The sequence below is a fragment of the Apus apus genome, chromosome 12, assembly GCF_020740795.1.
Source record: "Apus apus isolate bApuApu2 chromosome 12, bApuApu2.pri.cur, whole genome shotgun sequence".
Classification (NCBI taxonomy): Eukaryota; Metazoa; Chordata; class Aves; order Apodiformes; family Apodidae; genus Apus; species Apus apus.
Window position 1 is genome coordinate 4217732 of NC_067293.1, and position 19811 is coordinate 4237542.

The window sequence follows — 19811 nt, forward strand, 5'->3', positions numbered from 1 at the left end:
TAACCCAGATATGCAAATGATAAATTAATTGCTTGTAATAACTCAATCTGTTGAAGTAGCTAAGGAAAAAAAAAATTAAGCATAAAGTTCAGTATAGGTAGGCATGAGTGTCATGTTCCTGCCTCTGTATCCTGCCCACCTGAAACCACTGAGTCCCAGAGATACAGACATGCTGCTTTAAGTACCACTACTTCCAAAGTCACCATTTATCTGGTCTTAGTAACATCTGAAACTGTGATGCTTTTACTGACTCAGAAGTGGAACAACCTAAAAATATGACTTATTTTATTCTAACATTATTTCCAGTCATCAATTAAAACCCTGCAGAACAAGCTGGTGGGCTTCCAGATGAACTGGGAACTAATAAGCCTAAAAGGATCACATCCATGCCTACTTGAAAATATTTCCCAAGGCATTTCAGCAGTTAATGCATTCCCACAGTACATTCTTTTTGCTCACTGGAAGGAGTATTTAGCAATTCTAGAAGTTCAATCTGGCACAACCACTTCAAGCTGACAGCAGAGGAACACTGATTCAGGATAGTATTTACTTGCACAAGCTACAAGACCTAGCTATAATTTCCTAGAACCAGTCATTTGCAGCAGGTCCCTCAAGGAGAAGCTCAAGCACTGTTGTAGCAGGAGCTTTGGCAGCCTCAGGTATTTACATTGTGAAGTTCTGCCTCACACCTGAGCCTCTCCATCACCACAAGGAATTCAGTGTTCCATTGTCAAAAAACTAAGGATAAAAAAGCCCAATAGTTTTCTGCTCTACTTTTTAGTAGCAGCTCTTCATCAGAGCAGCTCAGCCAAAATGTTAAGCTCCTCCATGCTATCAACCCCTCCCTCCAAGAAAGCAGCAAGTGCCTCTTGCAGTCTAGGTTCCAGAGAAGAAGGTCTCATAGGAGGCAAGACCAAAAAAAGTTATACTTGCACTTTCCTAACTTCAGTGCAAAAAAAAAAAAAGAAAAAAAGGCCTTTTTGTTTTCCCCAACCAACACACAATGTCAAGAAAATACTATCTTCACAACTGCACAAACACTTCTGCAGTCAGAGAGGCAGAGACTTTCCCCCCCCAAACATAAGCATTTTGTCCATAAACACCAAACATGAGAAACCACAAGCAGCTAGACACCAAGCCCCAGAGATACTGATTAAATAGCAGCTCTGAGAAAATACAGAGAAAAAAAAAATACAAATGCAGGTCACTAGAAATCCCCCACAACCCTTTGTAACAGTTAAAGGCTTAGAAGAACCATGCATAGAAGTTACCAAAACAGAGCTCTTGTAGATATTCATAGTGAGTATCTTAGTCAACTAAAAAAACAAATGGTAAACAGTACTAAAGCCTTTTTTTTCTTTACTATAATATTTTATCTAGGGCCTTTACCCAAAGATACTTCTGACTAAAAAAGCCTTAAACAGATACAAAAAAAAACACCAAAACAAGCCCATACATTAACATACTCAGGATATTATTCTTACAAGGAATAAAAAAAAGTTAAACTAACTGTCCTAGACCAAATTCTACATACTGGCTTCTCTACATCACAGCTATAACCCCAGCCACCAGAGAACACAAAGACACCACACCTACAAACACACTCCCAGATTACTCACCACTCCCAGCAAGGGCTCTTTACATAAACCTATCCTCAACACAGTGCTCTGGAGGCTGGTCCTATAAATTTGGCAATAGCAAACAGCTGCTGCTTATATACACTGGAGAGTTTGAAACAAGAAGCTGCTCCTGTCTGGTAAGTGTGCTGGTTTGGGGCCTTTTCTTGTTTGTTTGGGGTGGGTTTTTTTTAGCATTTCAACTAATAGCTTCTAGTAATTGTAAAATATGGGGTGGAGAGAAGTTGTGTGTGCAGGAAAGCTGCTTTTATAGAAGTGTCTAATAGAAATTGTCTTCCATAAGACAACAGGAAAGATTCTAATAGTTCTGTGAAGCTTATTGGTGTATGTTAGGAAGAAAAGTATGGTAACACTGAAAGCACAACAGGAGTATTATGGGCTACAGGAGTATGTGCTCATAATGACTCTCAAAAGTATTATTTATCCTCAAATAACCTACCTAAGAATAATGAAGTCATGGTAAAACAGTCATGCAAGAGGGCTTTGTTCTCTCAGCCTACATGTATAGAGAGGACAGAATCCCATGAGTGACAAGGCTAGTAGGGGATCAGAAGTGTTATTCCTTGAGCAAAGACTGACTTGAACCACTTTCTGTATTGATACTTGAATAGAAATCAAACACAATAAGATGCTTGAGAGCTTGGGCTGCATCCTAATAGGTTATATGTTATAATTTGAGCTGAGCTTTTCTTTGTCCAAGTACTTAAGTTTGGTTTTGACATGACCACTGATTCAGAGTCTTATCCTACCTAGACTGCTGTTGGCTGTAATGAAGTACAGGGCTTCCCAGTAACTTCATGGGAGGCTTCTGAAACAAGAAGAAAACAAAGGCATCTTAGGCAACAAATAAATGTTGTGTTCCATAACATGCCTTAACAGTGATCTTGCAGCTGCTTTTATATCCTGAAACAGGGAAGAATGCTCTTCTACAGTAACTACAGCTCTAAACAGAAATTAGAGATGTGCTGGGAACAAACACTCCTTAGCAAAGGCTTATCCCAGTGCAGAAATAATGGTATGTTCCAAAAAGTAAACAAAAAATAAGGCTAAATACAGAAGTTTTTGTAGTAGAACAACTGAAGTAAGTGGCATGTAAGATGTTTTATGCTTAGTAACAAAGGAATTATGTTTTCCTGGAAAAAAAAAAAACCACAACACACAAATATTGGTTAGAAAACAACACAAACTACTGATGCTGCTCAAGTATGTTTTTCAATGCAGAGCAAATGGAACCACATCTGCAGAGTATCAGTGTTGCCCCATTCAGTGAGTTATGTGTACAATTTAACTTCCAGTAAAGCTAATTATCCCCCAAAAGGAAGCAGATTAACAAGAAAAACAGTTCTGCTATAATTCAATTACTCGGCTTCCTTTGTAGATAATACTAAAACCCAGAAAATGTCATTTAAGATGCAAAACTGCATGCAAGTATAGCCTGTGAGCATCCCTTCTATCATACCTTCCATGTAATACTAAATATTTGGCTTCAGTTTGTTATTTTTGTGGCTTCAGTTAAGTATGCAATGATAAGGCAATTAGGAAATAGCAAATGATAAACATCTTAATTCTAAACTAGTTCAAGTTCAAGAAAGAGAAAAAGTTACATCTGAACAAAAGAAATTCTTTCAGTCCTTGAAATCAGCAATGAAGTATAATATGTACATCTTACAGGCCAGGTCTCTGACAGAAATACCAGAATCTGATGATTTTAAATGAAAACAAAACTTGTCTCTTTGGATTATTTTTTTTTTTTTCAGGGAGCCAAAGAAAATTTTTCTTTGCCTTATTATCAATGTTTACAGTCTAATGCTTATTGAACCAATTGCCTCCTGCTTTCCTACTGTGCTCTCCATACATTACATGTATCTCCATAAACCCCTCAGGGGTGTTAGATTCCTAGGAAAACAGTGGGCTAAATGCTGCACTGCTACACTCCCCAGTCTGAAATCTGTTACTGTGCAGCTTGAACTCTTAACACTCATTACCATTTGCTCCTCAGAGCTCCTCTCGTTCATCTCCATTACAACAATGAATGATTAGTACTCCTGAAAATCAGCCCCACGCTGTTTTCAAGTGGTTAGGAAATGAAAACTACAAGGACCACCTCTGAAAAGTTTGGGTCAAGTGATTTGCCTCATACCATACGAACTCAGTGGTGAGAGCTCTCTCCATCTGCATTCCTGATCTCCTTAGCTAGACTCCCTGGGGGGGGGGGGAATCCATCTGATCCAAAGTTTGTTCACCAGTTTTTAATTCTTTACAAACTTCTGGCCTTCAGGAAAAAGTAAACCTAAGCATTGAGACTAGTGCTGTGATCCATACACCCTCCCTTCAGATGGCATTTTACTTTCTGAGTAGTTCTTTAATGTAATTCCTTTATGTGCCTATGCAAGATAGCTAAGTTCTATATTTCTGCAGATAATCAGCAAGTAGGGATTTTTGATTCATGACAGAGATCAGTTCATGTAGGTCAGCTGCTAGCTTGGGTGGGAGCACAGTCTGTGCCACTGGCTTCTGAAGTATTGGCAGCAGAGGAATGGTGACAAACTGAGTTTCTGTTGGCTACAGAAACTTGTGTTGTCTTTTTTTATCCCAGGTCGTGAGTCCTATGGGAGATTATGTGAAGGGAAAACATTCCTTGCAACAGTCAAACTTAAAAGCTGTACTTCCTGTAAATTTCACACAGTCTAGTGAAAAAAAGTAAGCAAGTAAAACAAGGGGCTTGCATCTCTTTCTGAAAAGACTGGTTTTTGACTGGTTCAGTTGACAAGAACCTAACATAAAGCCATTAAGTCACTTACATTGAAAGTACCTTCTCTGCTCCCCAAGTTAAAAGTCCAGGGAGATAATTAAATCTGAACTGTAATACGCCAACGTAAGTTTCACTGCTCACTTAGACCATTCCTCTGTGCATTTGTTTTTATACTTTTACTGGAACTTAAAGGAACAAATACAGGGGAGGCTGCTCCCAGGTGAAGGCAGAGCACCTCTCCTCACAGCAGGGCAGCACTTGCTGTACCTGAGGTGATTCAGCTGTGTGGACGGGGACATCGTTTTCTGCCTTCTTCCAAACTGATGTTGGCACTTCTGAGCTCACGGTGAGCGAGCTGCAGGGCTGAGCCACCCTGACTGTGCGTGCTGGTTGCTAAGCTGTAACTGTTCAGCTGCGGCTTGGCTCCTGGAGACCAGGCTGAGCTGGCGGGTCAGCGTGTGCCCAGGCTGGGGCACCCCGGCTGGCTGGCGGGCCACGAAGTGTGCCCAAGTTTGGCTCCTTCCTTTGGGTGAAACCCTGACTCGGGTGCTGCAGCAGGCTCAGCAGCCGGCATCCCGCCTCCCCAGCCGGGCTCCCTTGGGATGGGGGCAGCAGGAGGCAGATCTTCGTCCCGGAGCAGCAGCCGAGCCCCCCTGCGCGGAAACCAGCCCCGGGAAACCCGGGGGCCGCGCGCCCCCTGGCGGCCGCCGCCGGCGCCGCTACTCGAAATGGCTGCCGCCCGCGCTGGGGATGGCTGGCTGGCTGCTGCCGGCACGCGGCGGGGGTGGCTGCCGGCTCCCCTCGGGGCTCGAGCCGAAGGAACACACGGGAATAACGGCCCTGCCGCCGCTCCCCTGCTCTGTAGCTGCCCGTGAGCCGGCAGCGGCCCGGACGGGCGAGGCAGGGCTGACCGTAGAGCGCGGCGCCGGCACAGTGCCGCCTGGTGGGCAGAGGCGGTCCTGCAGGCGGCGGGGGCTGCGCGCCGCCCCCGCGGGGTCCCTGGGGATTTGCTCCTTCCGTAGCTCCTGGGTTGTCACAGTTTGTCCTTCCGAGAGAAGGGGACTCCCGTCCAGCGCGGTCAGACGGCGGCCAGTACCCGGGGGGTCCCTGAGGGAGCCGCCGGTCCTGCTGTTTCATCCGCCTGCGGTTGAGGGGCACCTCTCCTGTCAGCTTTGCCTCACACCCCTAAAATCCACAGCTTTTGGGGCTCCATGAGCTCTGCTGCAACCTCCCCTCTTCCCAGCAACATTTCAGGCCCTTTATTCTTGCTTAGTTTTCCCCTCCCTGCTGCCTAAGCTGTTTCTTGACCTAGTGGTCCTTCACTCCTCCCCACTTCTCACATCTTCATCTCCTCTATCCTCAACGCCAAATACCTTTAATCTGGTAAAACAAGCTCTCTGCATCCCAGGGGCTCTCCCGAAGCACAGTCCCACTGGGAATACCTCTGCCCATGGGTTTGCTTTCCTTTGTCGGGTGGTGCCACTGTTGGTCTGTGCTGGCAGAGCAGGTGGACACAGGAGGTGAACCTTGCTGTTAGCTGCTTAAAGCTGACAAAATTTGGGGCACAGGTCTGCTTACTGTCCCAGGAGCATTCCTGACCATTGCAATGCTTTCAGCTTACTCCTTTGGGTGCAGAGCAACAGGTGTTACTACAGCAACCCTTCCTGCAGTGCTCCAGACCCTCCAGATGTACTTGATTAGCACATTTCATGGAGCTGTTCAATTATTTGTGTCAAAGCTGTTAATAATGGTGTGGAATGGGATCAGCTGCTAGAGTCAATGTTGAGGCTTCTGCCTTGCCTGGTAATTGCTGTCACTGCAGGATGTCATCAGCTTTCTTGTATCCTTCGCAAGTGGCAGGAGATCACAGAGGTCCCCCAAGATCCCAAACAATGATGGATCAAGTCACTGACACAGAAAAGTCCAAGTGCCCATCCTGCACCCTGGCTCAGCAGGGTCTGTGCCTCTGCTGAGACCTGGATCAGGAGAGTGGAATGTCACAGCTGTGCCATGCCACACAGAGCCAGGGAGATGGAGGACATCACCCCATCCATCTGCAGGTGGCATCAGGCCCCTGTCTCGGAGCCTCCTTCCAATTGTCGCTTTAGCAAAGTTCAGATGTGTTGCCTCTGAAGCATTTCTCTTGGCTCAAGGTACTTTTACCTCTTAGTTTCCACTTTCAAAGCGTGCCCCAGTGAGTGTCAGCTGGGCCAGCCCCCGTGGCCTGCGATGCATTTCTCCCAGACTTCCTCTGCAAGGAAGGGAAAAGTCTTCCTTTTGGCAGAGGGTCTCCGGCAGCCCCTTGCTCGGAGGCCCGGCGATGCACAAAGCTCCCTTCCCCAGTCCCGGAGTTCAATTCAGAGACTTAATCTGTCTGGAGCGTGGCCTGCCTGCAAACTGCTCCGTGCTGCGGCGCGTGACGCCCCCCTGGGCCCCTTCTCCTTTTTCCCAGCGGCCACGAAGCAGCAGCAGCAGCAGCGCCGGGGTCTGTGGGGCACAAAGCCCTTGGCGGGGGTCCAGGCCCGCCCTGACCCTCGGCCCTGCAGGCAGCCCGCCTCTGCCGGCCTGTGCAGACCTGCAGGCAGCACCGGTAGCCCTCCCGGGCCACGAACACACCCAGGAGGTGTGTTCCAGCAGGGGAGCGGAGCCAGGCTCTGCCGCGCTGGGACACCTCGCTGGGAGCCCAGCCCCAGCGCTCGCACCTGGACTGCCGGCGCCCCGGCTGCGGGAACCCGACGTCTGCAGGGAACAGGTATTTTTCCCGCTTGGCTCGCTACCTCGGGCTGGCAGCCCGTGCCGTGGGGACGCCGTCCCGTGCTGCTCACGGGAGCTGTGGGAGAGCTGGCTGAGCGGCCAGGGGGGTGATCGTCCTGGCCCTGCGTGCAGCTGAGGGGCTGCCCGTGCTCTTCCCACGCTCCAGAGAGTGTGGACAGGGAGGCCGGGGCTGACTGGAAGGGGGAGATGTGGGGTGTGAGGCTGGGAGTGGGGGATCCGGGCCAGGCTGTGCTGCTCTTGCAGCTTTGGGGTCCCTCTGTTCCCTACACTGATCCAGGAACTCTGCCCTCCCCCCCACTCCTCTGTGAGCTCCTGAGTGGCAGCTCCTGCTGACCTTCCCGGTGGCTGGCTTGGCTCCCTAATGGCAAGGAGGTCTTATCCTGCCCACGGCCCCTTGGTTGTCCTGTGCCAGCACTCCTGGGGCACAAAGATCCCTGTGGGGCTGCGAGCACCCACAGCCGTGTTGGTGACTGTACAAATGGGCTGTCACCCAGGAGTGTGCTGTGGGGGATGTTTGGTGGGAACTGAAAGAGGGCTCCTGCTGGCCCTGACGGACCTCCAGCTCCCACTGGAACTGCACAGACCTGCAGCTCTCTCCTTGGAGGCAGAGCAGGAGCTGAGTAGGGTCTGCTGTAGCCCAGCCCATCTCAGTCTGGGACCTGTGAACCGTGCGGGAGTGTTTCACAGTAACTACTGGTGCCACTGCTGCAGTCCCACTCTGAGCTGGGAAACAAAGTGACATTTTCCCTCCTAACCTTCCAGATAGCACCACTGGCATAGATTTGTGGCCAGTCCTGTGCTACTGTTTTGCCAAGCTTAAGTCCTGGCAGCGACAGCTTCTTGGAACAGCTGATTACTGAAGTTCAACTGGTGCCCACAGCCACTTCTACTGTACTTTGTACCCTGCGTGGGAACCAGCTGAAAGGAGGCGGGGGGGGTGGGGGGGGTTGGCAGCAGGGTTTCCCTAAGAAGCTGCTGGCACTGGTGCTCTGCCTCTGTGAGCAGTTGAGGCAGGGACAGGGCAAGTTCCAGGAGATGCTGCCTGAGCCTGCTGCTCCCTGTGGAAGTGGTGCTTCTGGTGACAGCAGGGGTGTGAGCCTGCAGCCAGAACCCCTGGGCAGCAGGGAGAGAAGCTATATGGTCCCATGGTTTCCTGCACTTGTGTTAGGGCTGACTACTTTGGTGCAGTCACTGAGCAGCTCACAGCTGCTGATCTGGTCCCTAGAAGATGGAGGGTGCAGCAGACGTGGCCGTCACCGCACTACTTAGCATCCCCTGCACCTTGGCCAGCTGGATCTGCTAATGGCAGCCCCCAGACCTCCCCCAGCAGAAGCCTGCAGAAGTCAGCTGAGCAGGGTGGGGGTCCTGCTCTTGAGTTGGTACCTGGATGAGCATGCCCCAGCAGCCACTTCTCTGTGTGGGTCCTGGGGGAAACTGCACCCTAGCCCTGGAAACCAATACACTGGTGTTATCTGGGAGCAAGGTGCCATGCTGGGGTGGTGCTGTATCATGAGGGGAGACCAGGCTGACCTCAGTCATAGCCAGGACAAGGCAGAGCTGCTCTGGTGTGGCTGGCTGGGACTGGGAGGACCTGGGCTAGCTCTGCTGCCCCTCTCCAGGGCCCAGGTTGTGGTGGGATATGTCCCTGGTAGGCACACCCTTGGCCTCAGCATTGGAGAGGATGTGGCTGGGAGGATGTGGTTGATGGGCTCCCATATCTGGCTCAGTGGTTGCAGTGACATGAGAGTCTGGCTTAATCAGTGGGATGATAGTGTTTTGTAGGGTGCCTGGCCTGTTGGGGAGGTTGGGATAGAGTAGCTCCACAGCAGGGCAAGCAGTAATAAACATGGCATTTCTCAGGGTTGGTAAGTGGAGACCTTGTTCAGGGTTCCCTGTTTCCTCCAGCTGAGCACCAGGAATCTGGGGACCGCAGCAAAGCATCCTGGTTCTCTCCCCATCCCAGTGCATGGGGAACCCAGTGGTAGCCCTGCACCCAGCCTGGGTGTCTGCAAGTGTATTGGTGGGTTTCCCCTCATACTTGCACTCTTCCTCCCCTGCCCCCTCTGCGCCCATAGCACTTGGACCAACAACCATCCGTGCCTGCTCAGCTGCAGCTCCTCCAGCCCCCCTGGTGGGGACCCCTTGTTGTGCACGCTAAACTGGAAAGCTGCCAGGATGGTGCTGCCTCAGAGGGGTCCTGGGCTTAGGGAAGAGGATGGGAACATCCCAGGCTGTTGCACACACACCCAGCTGTGCAGCAGGAGCCCCAAGCTGCAGCATGAGACTTTGTGGTCCTTGCAGCTGGGCTACTCCTGAGGAGCCCGGGTGGAAGGTTGTGTCAAGGTGGCCAGCAAGGCTGCTGGACCTTGCAGCCTGCATGATGCCCCTGGCTCCCAGGCACAGAGCTGAACCCTGGGCTGGGGAGCAGGCCCTGCTCCCTGCCAGCTCTGGGCTTGCTCTGGCTTGTTGAGCAAAGGGTCCCAGATAGCCTGCTGAACAGGTTGGGCTGCACTCTGTGCTCCCGCTTTCCCTGGCACCACACCTTGCCTGGGGACACAGCCAGCAGTCCCGTTATGCCCCAGGGCTCTGGGGCAGCTGCTTGCCAGTGTACCTGAACCCAGGGTGCTGCAGTGCCCCATCCCCACAGGGCAAGGGGGCAGTGTGTGTTGGGAGGTCTGTGCCGACATGCTGTGTTCATCCCTCACAGGACACCTGACGGGAGGCCTGGGACAGCCTGGCACTATGGCAGATCCCCCTGGCTGCTGCCACCCCTGTGCCACCTGCCTGCTCTGCCTCTACAGCTGCCAGTGGATCACTGCCAAGAAGGAGAAAAAGAAGGGCCTGCATACCACCAAGGTGATACCATGGGTGATGCTGAGCTGGGGCTGGCCAGCCCCTGGGTGGCAGGCTCAGTGGTGGCTGGGGTGGGGAAGGATGGGGGACTCAGCCCAGACCTTGGGCTGCTGACACCTTGCCACTGGTCCTGCTCCCAAGGACTGCACCCCAAGAGACCTGAGGTGCTACTTGGCACCTTCTCTGTCCAGGGACTGCCCTAGCGTGGAGCACTGAGAGAGTGAGCTGTCTGTTCCCAGTGGGTGACAGGGAGGGTAGGGCAGCTCGCTGGCAGCAGCAGGGCTGAGCCTTGGCTGTCCCCTGCCCAGCCAAGCGTGTGTCAGCAGCAGGGTTCACACGTGCCTGGGGCAGAGAACTGTGTTCCCCAAGGGCTGAGCGGGGTGGGCCAGTGCCAGGGCGCTGAATGCCTTGCACAGCACGTGGGAGGCACAGTTCCTGGGCTGGGTGTGGCCCCAACCAGTGGGGTGCTGGAAGGGGGTGTCGCTGGCAATTTGTAACCTGTGAGGGGTGAGGCCCTGGGATTCTCTGAGGTCTCCAACTCTCATGGGAGCAGCTATGCCGCTGCTTGCCCTGTCTTGCCTGGAATGTGCAAGCTGGTCCAGGCTGCCAGGTGTCCCACTCAGTGCCTGTGCCACCCCTCAGCTCCCTGTCTACACAGGACTGGGGGCTGCAGACCCTGAAGCTGGACCTGGCTTTGGCTGGGCAGGCAGGAGCAGTCTGCAGGCTCAGCTCTGCAATGGCAGCTCTGAGGCACAGCACCCCTCTCCACCCAGCCCACAGATCACCCAGCTAGAAGGGAACAGGACCTAGTTCCCTTCCCCTTACCATGACTTAGGTCCCAGTCTGCTCCCAGGAGCTGCTCCATGGGAAAGGATGCAGACCTGTCACACAGGGGCTGTCCTCCCCAGGCTGGCATTGGCATCTTTTCTTAGCTTGTTGAAGGAGATGCTGGTCCATCTTGCTGTAGCATGGGTCCAGCCAAAAGGGCTCTCCTGAAGAGCTCTGTTCCCTCTCCATGAGGCAGCTCAGTGTCTGGACCCATGAGGCCAGTACCTGCCTCATGGCAGGCTGAGTGCTTCCCAGCAGTCTCAGCAACCTGGCCAGAGGCTGAATGCGGTGCAGGTGTGTGCATAGCTGTCATCTGTATCTTTCAGTGTGACTGCTGCTGGTTCCTTTTCCTCTTCTGCGTCTTCCTTTTCACACTGGTGTGGCTCTACTTCTCCATCATCATCCTCAATGATTTCCACAACTTCAATGAGTGAGTAGGATCCCACATCCAGCCTTGTTTCCCATGTCTCCCCTGCCCCTCTGACTGTCCCCTTTGCTGGCAGGTTCATCTTCAAGCAGAGGAAGTTGTGGCTAGACTGGTCCCTAGTCCTGCTCATAACTACGGCTGTGCTCATCACCTACTCATCTGTGCTGCTGGTGAGCCCCACTGATCCCACCTGGGCTAGTGAGGGAAGAGAGCTGTGCTGAGCACAGGCTGCCATGCCCTCAGAAGAGCCAGGTGGAGCCCACAGCATCCAGCCTGCTGGAGCTGTGTCAGCCTTAGCATGGCCAGATATCCTGCCTGCATCAAGAGGCCAGAGCTCCCATAGCTGAAACATGTGCCCTTAGAGGGCTGGAGTGTGAGGTGCAGCCCAACCCTAATATCTCCTTGTTCTTCTCACAGGTCCTTGCTTTGTGCTTGCAGCTCTGTGGCCAGCCCTTGAAGCTACACTGGCTGCACAAGGTGAGAGTCTGGAAGTGGAGGGAGATGATGACTGCTCTGGCTGCCCTTGCTTATCGGAAAGCTGCAGCCAGCCTACTGGGGCTGTGAATGGCTGCTGTGACCCCACTGAGTGGCTGTGTATTCCTGCTGAGCTGGACTGCAGCTGTTAGTGCCCCAGCCACACACCGCTGGGATGGGAATATTCCCCTTGGTCCAAGCATGGGGTACAGAGCTCAGTTGCAAGCCCAAAGAAGGGGATGTGGGGTCTCAGGACCTGCAGGGTCTCAAGAGGAAGGGGTGAGGAGGGCTCTGCCTGGCCTGCCAGGACAGCCCAGCTGGCCTACAGGATCCTCTGTGCTCCCCTAACGGCCCTGTGCCCTGCTCCACAGACCCTGCTGATACTCACTGCCGTGGTGGTGGCTGCAGCCTTCACAGGGCTGGGAATAAAGTGGGCGGAGGAATGGAGAAGTGCACGTATCTCCTTGCAGGTGAGTCACCTCGATACCAGAGACTCCCCCACTGTACCCAGTATCTGGCCTGTGGGGATGAGCTGAAGGGTGGTGACTGGAGCCCCTAGCATGGCTGTGTGCCATGGGGCTTAACTCCCCGCCCTTGACTTCTGCTGCCTGGCCAGGCAACATGCTCCTCCTGCTCTTACAGTCCTGCCTGGAACAGCTGCAGTGAGGGTGTTGAAGGGTGGCTGGACCATGGTGGGGACCATGGCTCTTCCAGCTGTGCTGGCTGCAGTGGCAGATCCCTGATGTTGAAGCATGTGGATTTTGGGGACTGGGGCAGGGCTGGGCTGGTGCCTGCTGACGCCCTGCCTTTGCCTCCCCAGGCAACAGGTCCCTTCCTGCACATTGGAATTGTGGGGGGAATGACGCTTCTTGCCTGGCCCCTGGCCAGCTTCATCTACCACACCAGAAAACCAGGTAATCACCCTCTTAAGTTCTCCACCGCCCCCCACAGCTGGTGCCCTGTTTCCTACCATCCAACCGAGCAGCACTGGTGGGAGAGTGGTGCATAGAGAGCATCAGTGCCAGGGAAGCAGGTCCCCAGGACTCAGTCTGATGGTAACACCTGCTGTTGGTTGCTCCTTCTCATGCTCAAGCCCTTGGTGCACCTCCAGCCCTCACTGCTTTGCAACTGAAGGAGGATTATGGATGGCAGACCGAGTCCTGCAGAAGTGCTGGATTGGGGTGCAAGGCCAAGAATAAATGTAGTGTTCCTAAGGCTGGGAATGCAATGCCTGACCTAGGGCAATCATAAGTTAATACCAGGTGAAGCAGCCTTGGCTTATTCCTAAAGGCCTGCAAAATACTTCCTCTGAACCTCACCCTTTTATCTTCTCTGTCTTCAGGTCTCAAGGTGTTCCTGCTCCTTGTGTACTCAGCAGTGATGATCGCCCTGTATCTGGCTCCATTGGGAATCACCTCCCCTTGCATCTTGGAGGAGGACCAGCTGCCCCTCAAGCCAGCCCTGGTTGGCCACCGAGGAGCCCCCATGGTAAGCGACCAGCACCAGCAGCGTCCTGGCACAGTGGTCAGGAAGGATGGGGCAGGCTGTGCCTGGCCATGGGTCGCTGGCATCAGACTCTTGCTGCTGCACACCTGGACAAGCTCAGTAAAGAGGGGTCCTCACACCAGCTTGGTCAGCACAGGGCTGGAGGATGGGTGAGCACAGGGCAAGGAGAATGGGCACAGCAGCTGGAGGGCAGAGCTGCTTGCTGAGCACTTGCTGGACCAGGAGCAGGCACCTCTCAGCAGAAAACCTGGCTGTGCAGTGTGGGTGGGGAAGCAGGGACTAGGCAGGCTCTGTCTTTCCACACCCAGCCCTCTTCCATCCCCCAGCCTGCCAGGGTCACTCCAGTCTCGTTGTGGTTGTCCTAGAGCCCTGAATCCCTGCCTCGTGCCCCTTCTTGCCTGTGCCCTCTGCACTAACACTGTTCCTTTTCCAGCTGGCCCCTGAAAACACCCTCATGTCACTGCACAAGGCTGTAGACTGTGATGTGCAAGTCTTTGAGACAGACGTCATGGTGAGGTAAAGGAGCAGCAGGGACTCAGAGGGAGGAAGGGGGCTATCCTGGGATGTCACCTCCTACATGGGGTCTTCTGGAACACACTTGGAGGACTGATATTTGGAGGCAGCCCTTTTTCAAAGGGCTCTGACATTCCCACCTTCCCAGTGTGGAACTGGCTCCAGCTTGGTGTCCTGGGAGAGGTACTGGGTTTCTGTCCTCCCCATGGGGGTTGCCTTCCAGGGCGCTAGGAGGGAGGCATCATCAGGGGAGGGTCACAGCTTGCAAACCAGACCCTGGCTGCAGTTCATCTCATGCAATCCTGCTACAGGAACAGCTCTTGCAATCAGCAAGGAACTACTTGGTTCCTGACTTGGTCTCTGGGTGCTCACCTCTGTCCAGTGGTTTCTAGACACTCACCTTTTTGTCTAGAACACCACAAGTAGGCAGAAGGGTGGGGGTTACCCTAGCAGGGTAGCTGGGAGGGGGTAGAAATGCCAGGGCAGGGATAGAAGACGAACAGGTTGCAAGACAGAGCTTCCCTCTCTGCTCCTTTGCCAGTGCTGACGGGGTCCCATTCCTCATGCATGATGACGAGCTCACCAGGACCACCAACGTGCAGGCTGTGTTCCCTGAGAGGGCTGCCCTAAACAGCACTGCTTTCAACTGGACAGACCTCCAGCAGTTGGATGCTGGCAGCTGGTTCTTGGAGGTCAGGATGCCCCTAGGGTGGCTGGTCAGGGGTGGCTGCATTTGTGGGTGAAGCATGAGCCCTACCCTGGGGAAGGTTCCCTCTGCAGCGCTGGTCCAGGCAGACACCTGGACAGGATGCAGAAGCACTTCCACACCTGCACGAATCCTTTGGGTGTGGTTATGCCCCAAGCTGGGGTTTGTTCTGACTTCTCCTATGAGTCATGGAGGAGGCTGGTTTGAGGGGAAATCTCATGCATTTGCTCTGAGCTGCACAGCCTGCCTGGGCTTGGAAGCAGCTGTGGCAAACCTTTTCCCAGAAGGTGACTAACCAACTGCTGAGCTGCTCTGAATGCCCACTGGTGTTGGAACTGCTAGAACTGTGCCGTTAGGGGCAGGGGGAGCAGGGTAGAGGTGCCCCATGAATGTGCAGGGGAAGGATCCCTGTCTGCACGGGAGAGCATGTGGAGAAGCCAGTTTAGCAATTTGAGAGACCAGCACCAGTGTGGGAGGTGGAAGCTTGTGGAGGGTCTGCCTATGGTGACTAACTGTCACCCTTGCAGCGGAGGCCATTTCCCACCGTGCAGAGTCTTTCTGCTGGTGATCGCTACCAGGCAACTAAGCAGAGGATCCCATCCCTGGAAGAGGCACTCGAGGCAGCCAAGCAGAGCAATATCTCCATCATGTTTGACCTCCGGCCCGAGAACCACAGTGACTACCAGAGCTTTGTCAATGCCACCCTGGAAGTGATCTTACAGTCAGGCATCCCACTACAGCAGGTGAGCTGGCCACCACCCCACCACTGCCAGGTCCTGCTGTCACACTGCTGCCATAGTGGGAGGTGCCCTGCCAACCCCACTGGATGTCCCATATACCACATCCCCATATGTGACCCCTGCTGAGGAACCCAGTCCAGGTGTGTGGTTCTCTAGCTGGGAGAGGTTGACAATAATTAGGGGTTAATGCCTACAGCTTCAAACCCTCCAAATACTCTGGTTCTTCAGCACTGGCCACCCTGGTGTGTAAACAGTGACTCAGTCTAGGGAGGGGACCAACAGTGCCAGCAAGAGCAGGAAAACACTGCTCAGGCTTCCACCTCCCTGTGCTGCACCACACCTCTCCCTTGCCTTTGCACTTTATCCAACCTCTGTAGCACAGGACAAATGCTGCCCTGAGAGGTTGAATTAGCCCCCAATCCACTTTCCATTCTCGTTTTTTTGGGAATGCAGAGCAGGAGGGGACACAGCAAAGACTTGCACTGTATAGTGCTGATCCGAGGTACATTCTTGCTGCAGAGCTGGGGCCAAAATAATGCACTGCTTGATCCATTCAAGGGCCCAGGAAGGACGTAACTGCTGCAGCTTTCTTAGGCTGGAACAGCTTTCTCCTCTCAGTGGGGTCTGTTGTGCTTACTTCTTGGCTGGGACAAGTCTTAGGAGACTGTCCTGGCTGAGATTCTCATGGAGGAGCTGCATGTGGACAGGGCGGCAGGAAACAGCTGTCTGAGCAGGCCATGTCTGCCTGGACCTACAAGGAAGTACAGGAAGAGAGCAAGCTCCCTGGAGCACCTCTCCTCTGCATGTGCACTCTGGCTGTTGCCTAGGTCCTCTGGCTGCCGGATGGGTTCAGGGAACAGGTCAAACAGCAAGCCCCAGGCATCCAGCAAGTTTATGGTCGGAAGAGACTCCAGAATGAGAAGGAGCCACTGTTGCGTGTCAATCTTCCCTACCAAGACATGAGCTCTGAGGAGATCAGGTGAGAGCTCTGTGCCCAGGAGCTGGGGAGCTGTAGGGCCTGGGCACTGTCCCAGCTATATCCAAGGGGCCAGCAGAGGGAAGGTCCTGCTGAGGCTGAGTGCTGGCTCACTGCTGGGAAGCAGAGGGTGTGTGCTACAGCCTTGCAGACAAGCATGCCTTGTCAGGCAGGGCTGGTGCAGGGGATGGAGCTGGCTGCAGTCCTTCTGCCTTGCCAGCAAATCTGCCCTGGGTCTGGCTCTCCAGACAGTTGTTCCATGTGGCTGCAAATGCTGGATCGCATCCCAGATACACAGTCCTCTCTGGCTGTATGCTGAGTGTGCCAGCACCCTGGTGTCTGCTGCTCTGACCACAGCTGTCCTTGTGCAGGCAGTACCGCCAGGACAACATCTCTGTCAACTTGTATGTGGTGAACCAGCCCTGGCTCTTCTCTGTGCTGTGGTGTTCTGGGGTCAGCTCTGTCACCACCAATGCCTGTCAGGTGCTGAAGGAGATGAAACAACCCATCTGGCTGCTCGTAAGTGACCTCTCCATCCTTCACCCTGCTCTGCAGCCCTCTACCCCAGGCACTTGTGGTTCCCTATCTGCAGCAGCCCTGGGCTGCCTGGAGAGTGGCTTTTGTTCAGTGCTATGCTGGCGTGGGAACAAGTGACCCTGCAGAAAGAGCTGCTGGCTCAGCAGGCTGGGCTGTGCCACTAGCAAACCACCCAGGTGGGTGTTCATGGCTTGTCTTGTTGCCTTGCAGCCCAGCAGCACTTACCTCATGATCTGGATTGTTGTAGACTGCGTTTCCTTCCTTGCCATCCTCTGGGCCTTCCTCTTGATGAAGTACGTTTGATCCCTTTCCCTGTCCTGGGGCAGGTCTATTGGGGGAGGTTGTAGTGTGCCCTGCATGGCTGGTACGTACCCAAAACCAGTTGTATCTGCTGCCATGCGCCTCTGAACTCAGATCCTGCGGGCCCTCTCTTCCCTGGCTGAGACAGCAGTGTGTGGAGGCAGCTTTTATCAGCAGGCTGCAGCTATAAGTCTGGCCTGACCCTTCCTCAAGCTGCTGGATGCCTTATTTCACACTTTAGCTCAATCTGCACCCCAGGGCTTGGTGGGCTGAGGCTGGGGGACCTTGGCCGTACTCCTTTACCAGTACTACAGGCACAAAGAGCGCATCCCTGTGGTACTGGCTCTCCTGTGTGGCCCCACAGTCTCCAGCTTGGCGCTGGAGGGAGGAAAGAGTGAGGCCAGACTGACATGCTAATATTGATCCTATTCCATCTCCTAGGAAATGCTCCCAGAGAAGATGGCCAGCAGGTGAGTGTGCATGGATATGAGCTCGCCTCCCTCAGAGCCAGGCTGTGCCTGTGGGACTCTCCCTGGCAGGCAGGCAGCTTTCACCAGCCCAACACAACAGAGCAGTTTGGGATGGCTGCGGGAGGGAAGGGAATCCCAGCCCAGGGAGTTCCTGCCCTTAGCAAACAGGCCTGTGGGACAGCACTGGGGAACCCCACATTCCCCAGGTCTCCTCAAACCTGCTTTTCAGGTTGCTCTGCCTGTCACTGAGGGATGGTGGCTGCCTGCAGTGACTGTTTTCTCTCTTTCCCCAGAGTCTGAGACAGATGTGCTGCTCACAAAGATCAACAGCTTGATGCAAGAGTGACCCCTCCAGCCTGCATCAGCCATGGGGAGAGGCAGCCAGAGCTCTGCACAGCTCATATAAGGAGCACTCCTTCGGACAGCTTCGAGGCTCCTTTCCTCTGCAGTCTCCTTCCTGAGCTTCCTGATCCCCATAGCCTTCCTGGCTCCTTTTGCAGTGCACAGCTGCCCTCAGCTGAAAAGACCTGGAACTGGATTTGCAGTTCCCACTGACAGCTGCAAGGAACTGCAGCCTTTGCAGGGGTTTCCTGGGGCTGGCTTGTGCCTGAGGGCTGAGTATTTACCCAGCGGTGGGGGGTTAAGGCCAAGACCTCTGCCCTGGGGTTTGGACACTAGTGGGAATTTGAGTCACTGTGTTGCAGGGGAAGGGCAGCCTTTGCCTGTTAGCAGCAGCTCTGCAGCCAGTGATGGGGAAACCTTGTTTAAAGTGCTGCTGCCCTGGGGGCTGCCCAGTCCCATGGCTTGAGGAATAGGAAGGGAGGTGCGGGAGAGGGGAGGGTGGCTTCTCACAGAATGGAGAGGGGCTGTGCTCTCCCCTCCCCCATGCTGGACACAACTCCTGCGCTTCCTGGCTTGATGCTTGCGGGCCAGGGTGCTGGGACCCCATCCAGCAGTTAGCGCCTGTTGCTCTGGGGAAAAAGGGAGCTGGGGGTGGAGGGTGTTTGGAGCTGGCAGGACCACGGTCACACTCCTGCTGCTGCTGCAAGACTGCGGAGGTGGACGAGGGAGGGGAGCGGGGGAGGGGAGTCAGTGTCAGTCCCTTTGCAGCAGGACCTTGAACTTGGAAAGGGAGATCGGGTCAGTCTTAGCTGTTCCTACCTATTTATGTCAATAAAGCAGCGAAGCGGTAGACAGACACCGAAGGGGTGAGTTGGGTATAACTGCTTCATCCCCTTTGCCCTCTTCCCTGCATCCCCGAACCTTTACCCGCAGGTCCCGGCTGCCTGGAGCCGGTCCCGGCGCGGGGCAGGCGGGGATCCGTGGTACGTCCGTGCCATCTAGTGACAGCGCGGGGAAGCAGGAGCGGGGGCCCAGCGGCCCCTCCGGACTGGGCCCATCGCGGCAGGGAGGAGCGGAGGCCGAGCCGGGCGTGCCTGCCGGGGTCCGCGGGGCGCAGGCCGGGCTGCCCCGCTATCCCGGCCAGCTCCGAGCAGCCGCGCCCCGAGGCAGAGCAGTGGGAGCGCCCGGGTGCTCCCGGAGGCGGTGCCGGCGGGGGGCGGGCGGGGGGGCGGCTCCTCGGCCGGTTCCCGCGGGGCGGGGCGGGCGGCGGCTCGGCCGCTCCCGGAGTGGCACCGACCGGAGCGGCCGCCGGCCACGGCGGAGCGATGATCCGCCGGGAAGGTAAGGAGCGCCCTGCCCTACCCTGCCCTGCCCGCAGCACCGGGCACCGCGGCCCGCCGCGCTCAACAAGTGTCTGTCCTGCCGGTCCTGGCGCCGGGATTGCGCCCGGTGCCCCGCGCTCCTGCTCGGCAGCTCCCGCCCTCCTTGCCTCCCTCCGCGCCACGGGCCGGGCGGCCCTGCCCGCTGCACCCTCGGGCTTGTGACCTGAGGACCAGGTGCTCCAGCTTCATGGCTTCTCTGGGCTGTGGGACACGTCTTCATGCCACCGTGGCTCGGAGCGCGTGGCCATGGGTGCTGTGGGGAGGGCAGGTAGTGGGGCTGTGGGCCTTGCAAGGAAGGACCTCCTGTAAGTGGGACTTGTGGCATGATGAGATGGGCCCCAGACACCACATGCTCTTTCTTGTGTGCTGCAAGAAGAGTGCTCTGGTCTGTAGCCTGTGCTGGGGGGACAGCACTTCCCTGGGTTTGGTGGTCCAGGGCCAGTGCTCTCCTGCTCTAGCTGGCTATCACGCAGTGCTGGTGGCCAGCAGCACAGGGGTCAGCACAGGGGGCATGCTGCTCTTTCTGTGCAGCCTGGACTGAGATGGAATGTTTGTGCTAGGTTCGCAGTCTTTGTGTCCTGGCTCCAGTTCTC

At 54.8% G+C, this 19811-nt stretch overlaps 1 protein-coding gene across 1 annotated transcript in view; it reads left to right on the forward strand.

Annotated features, from left to right (window-relative positions):
- Positions 1–1534: 1534 nt before the first annotated feature.
- GDPD2 (glycerophosphodiester phosphodiesterase domain containing 2) overlaps positions 1535–19811 on the forward strand; it is a 30113-nt gene continuing 11836 nt past the window's right edge. Inside the window, exons 1-16 of the mRNA XM_051630034.1 lie at positions 1535–1756; positions 9872–10020; positions 11172–11275; positions 11349–11442; positions 11690–11749; positions 12118–12216; positions 12567–12660; positions 13089–13234; positions 13686–13768; positions 14307–14457; positions 14999–15214; positions 16039–16190; positions 16559–16706; positions 16935–17017; positions 17466–17494; positions 17788–18702. Coding sequence (XP_051485994.1) covers positions 9907–10020; positions 11172–11275; positions 11349–11442; positions 11690–11749; positions 12118–12216; positions 12567–12660; positions 13089–13234; positions 13686–13768; positions 14307–14457; positions 14999–15214; positions 16039–16190; positions 16559–16706; positions 16935–17017; positions 17466–17494; positions 17788–17840 — 1626 coding nt within the window. The 5' untranslated portion in view covers positions 1535–1756; positions 9872–9906 and the 3' untranslated portion in view covers positions 17841–18702. The remainder of the gene's footprint in view (positions 1757–9871; positions 10021–11171; positions 11276–11348; positions 11443–11689; positions 11750–12117; positions 12217–12566; positions 12661–13088; positions 13235–13685; positions 13769–14306; positions 14458–14998; positions 15215–16038; positions 16191–16558; positions 16707–16934; positions 17018–17465; positions 17495–17787; positions 18703–19811) is intronic.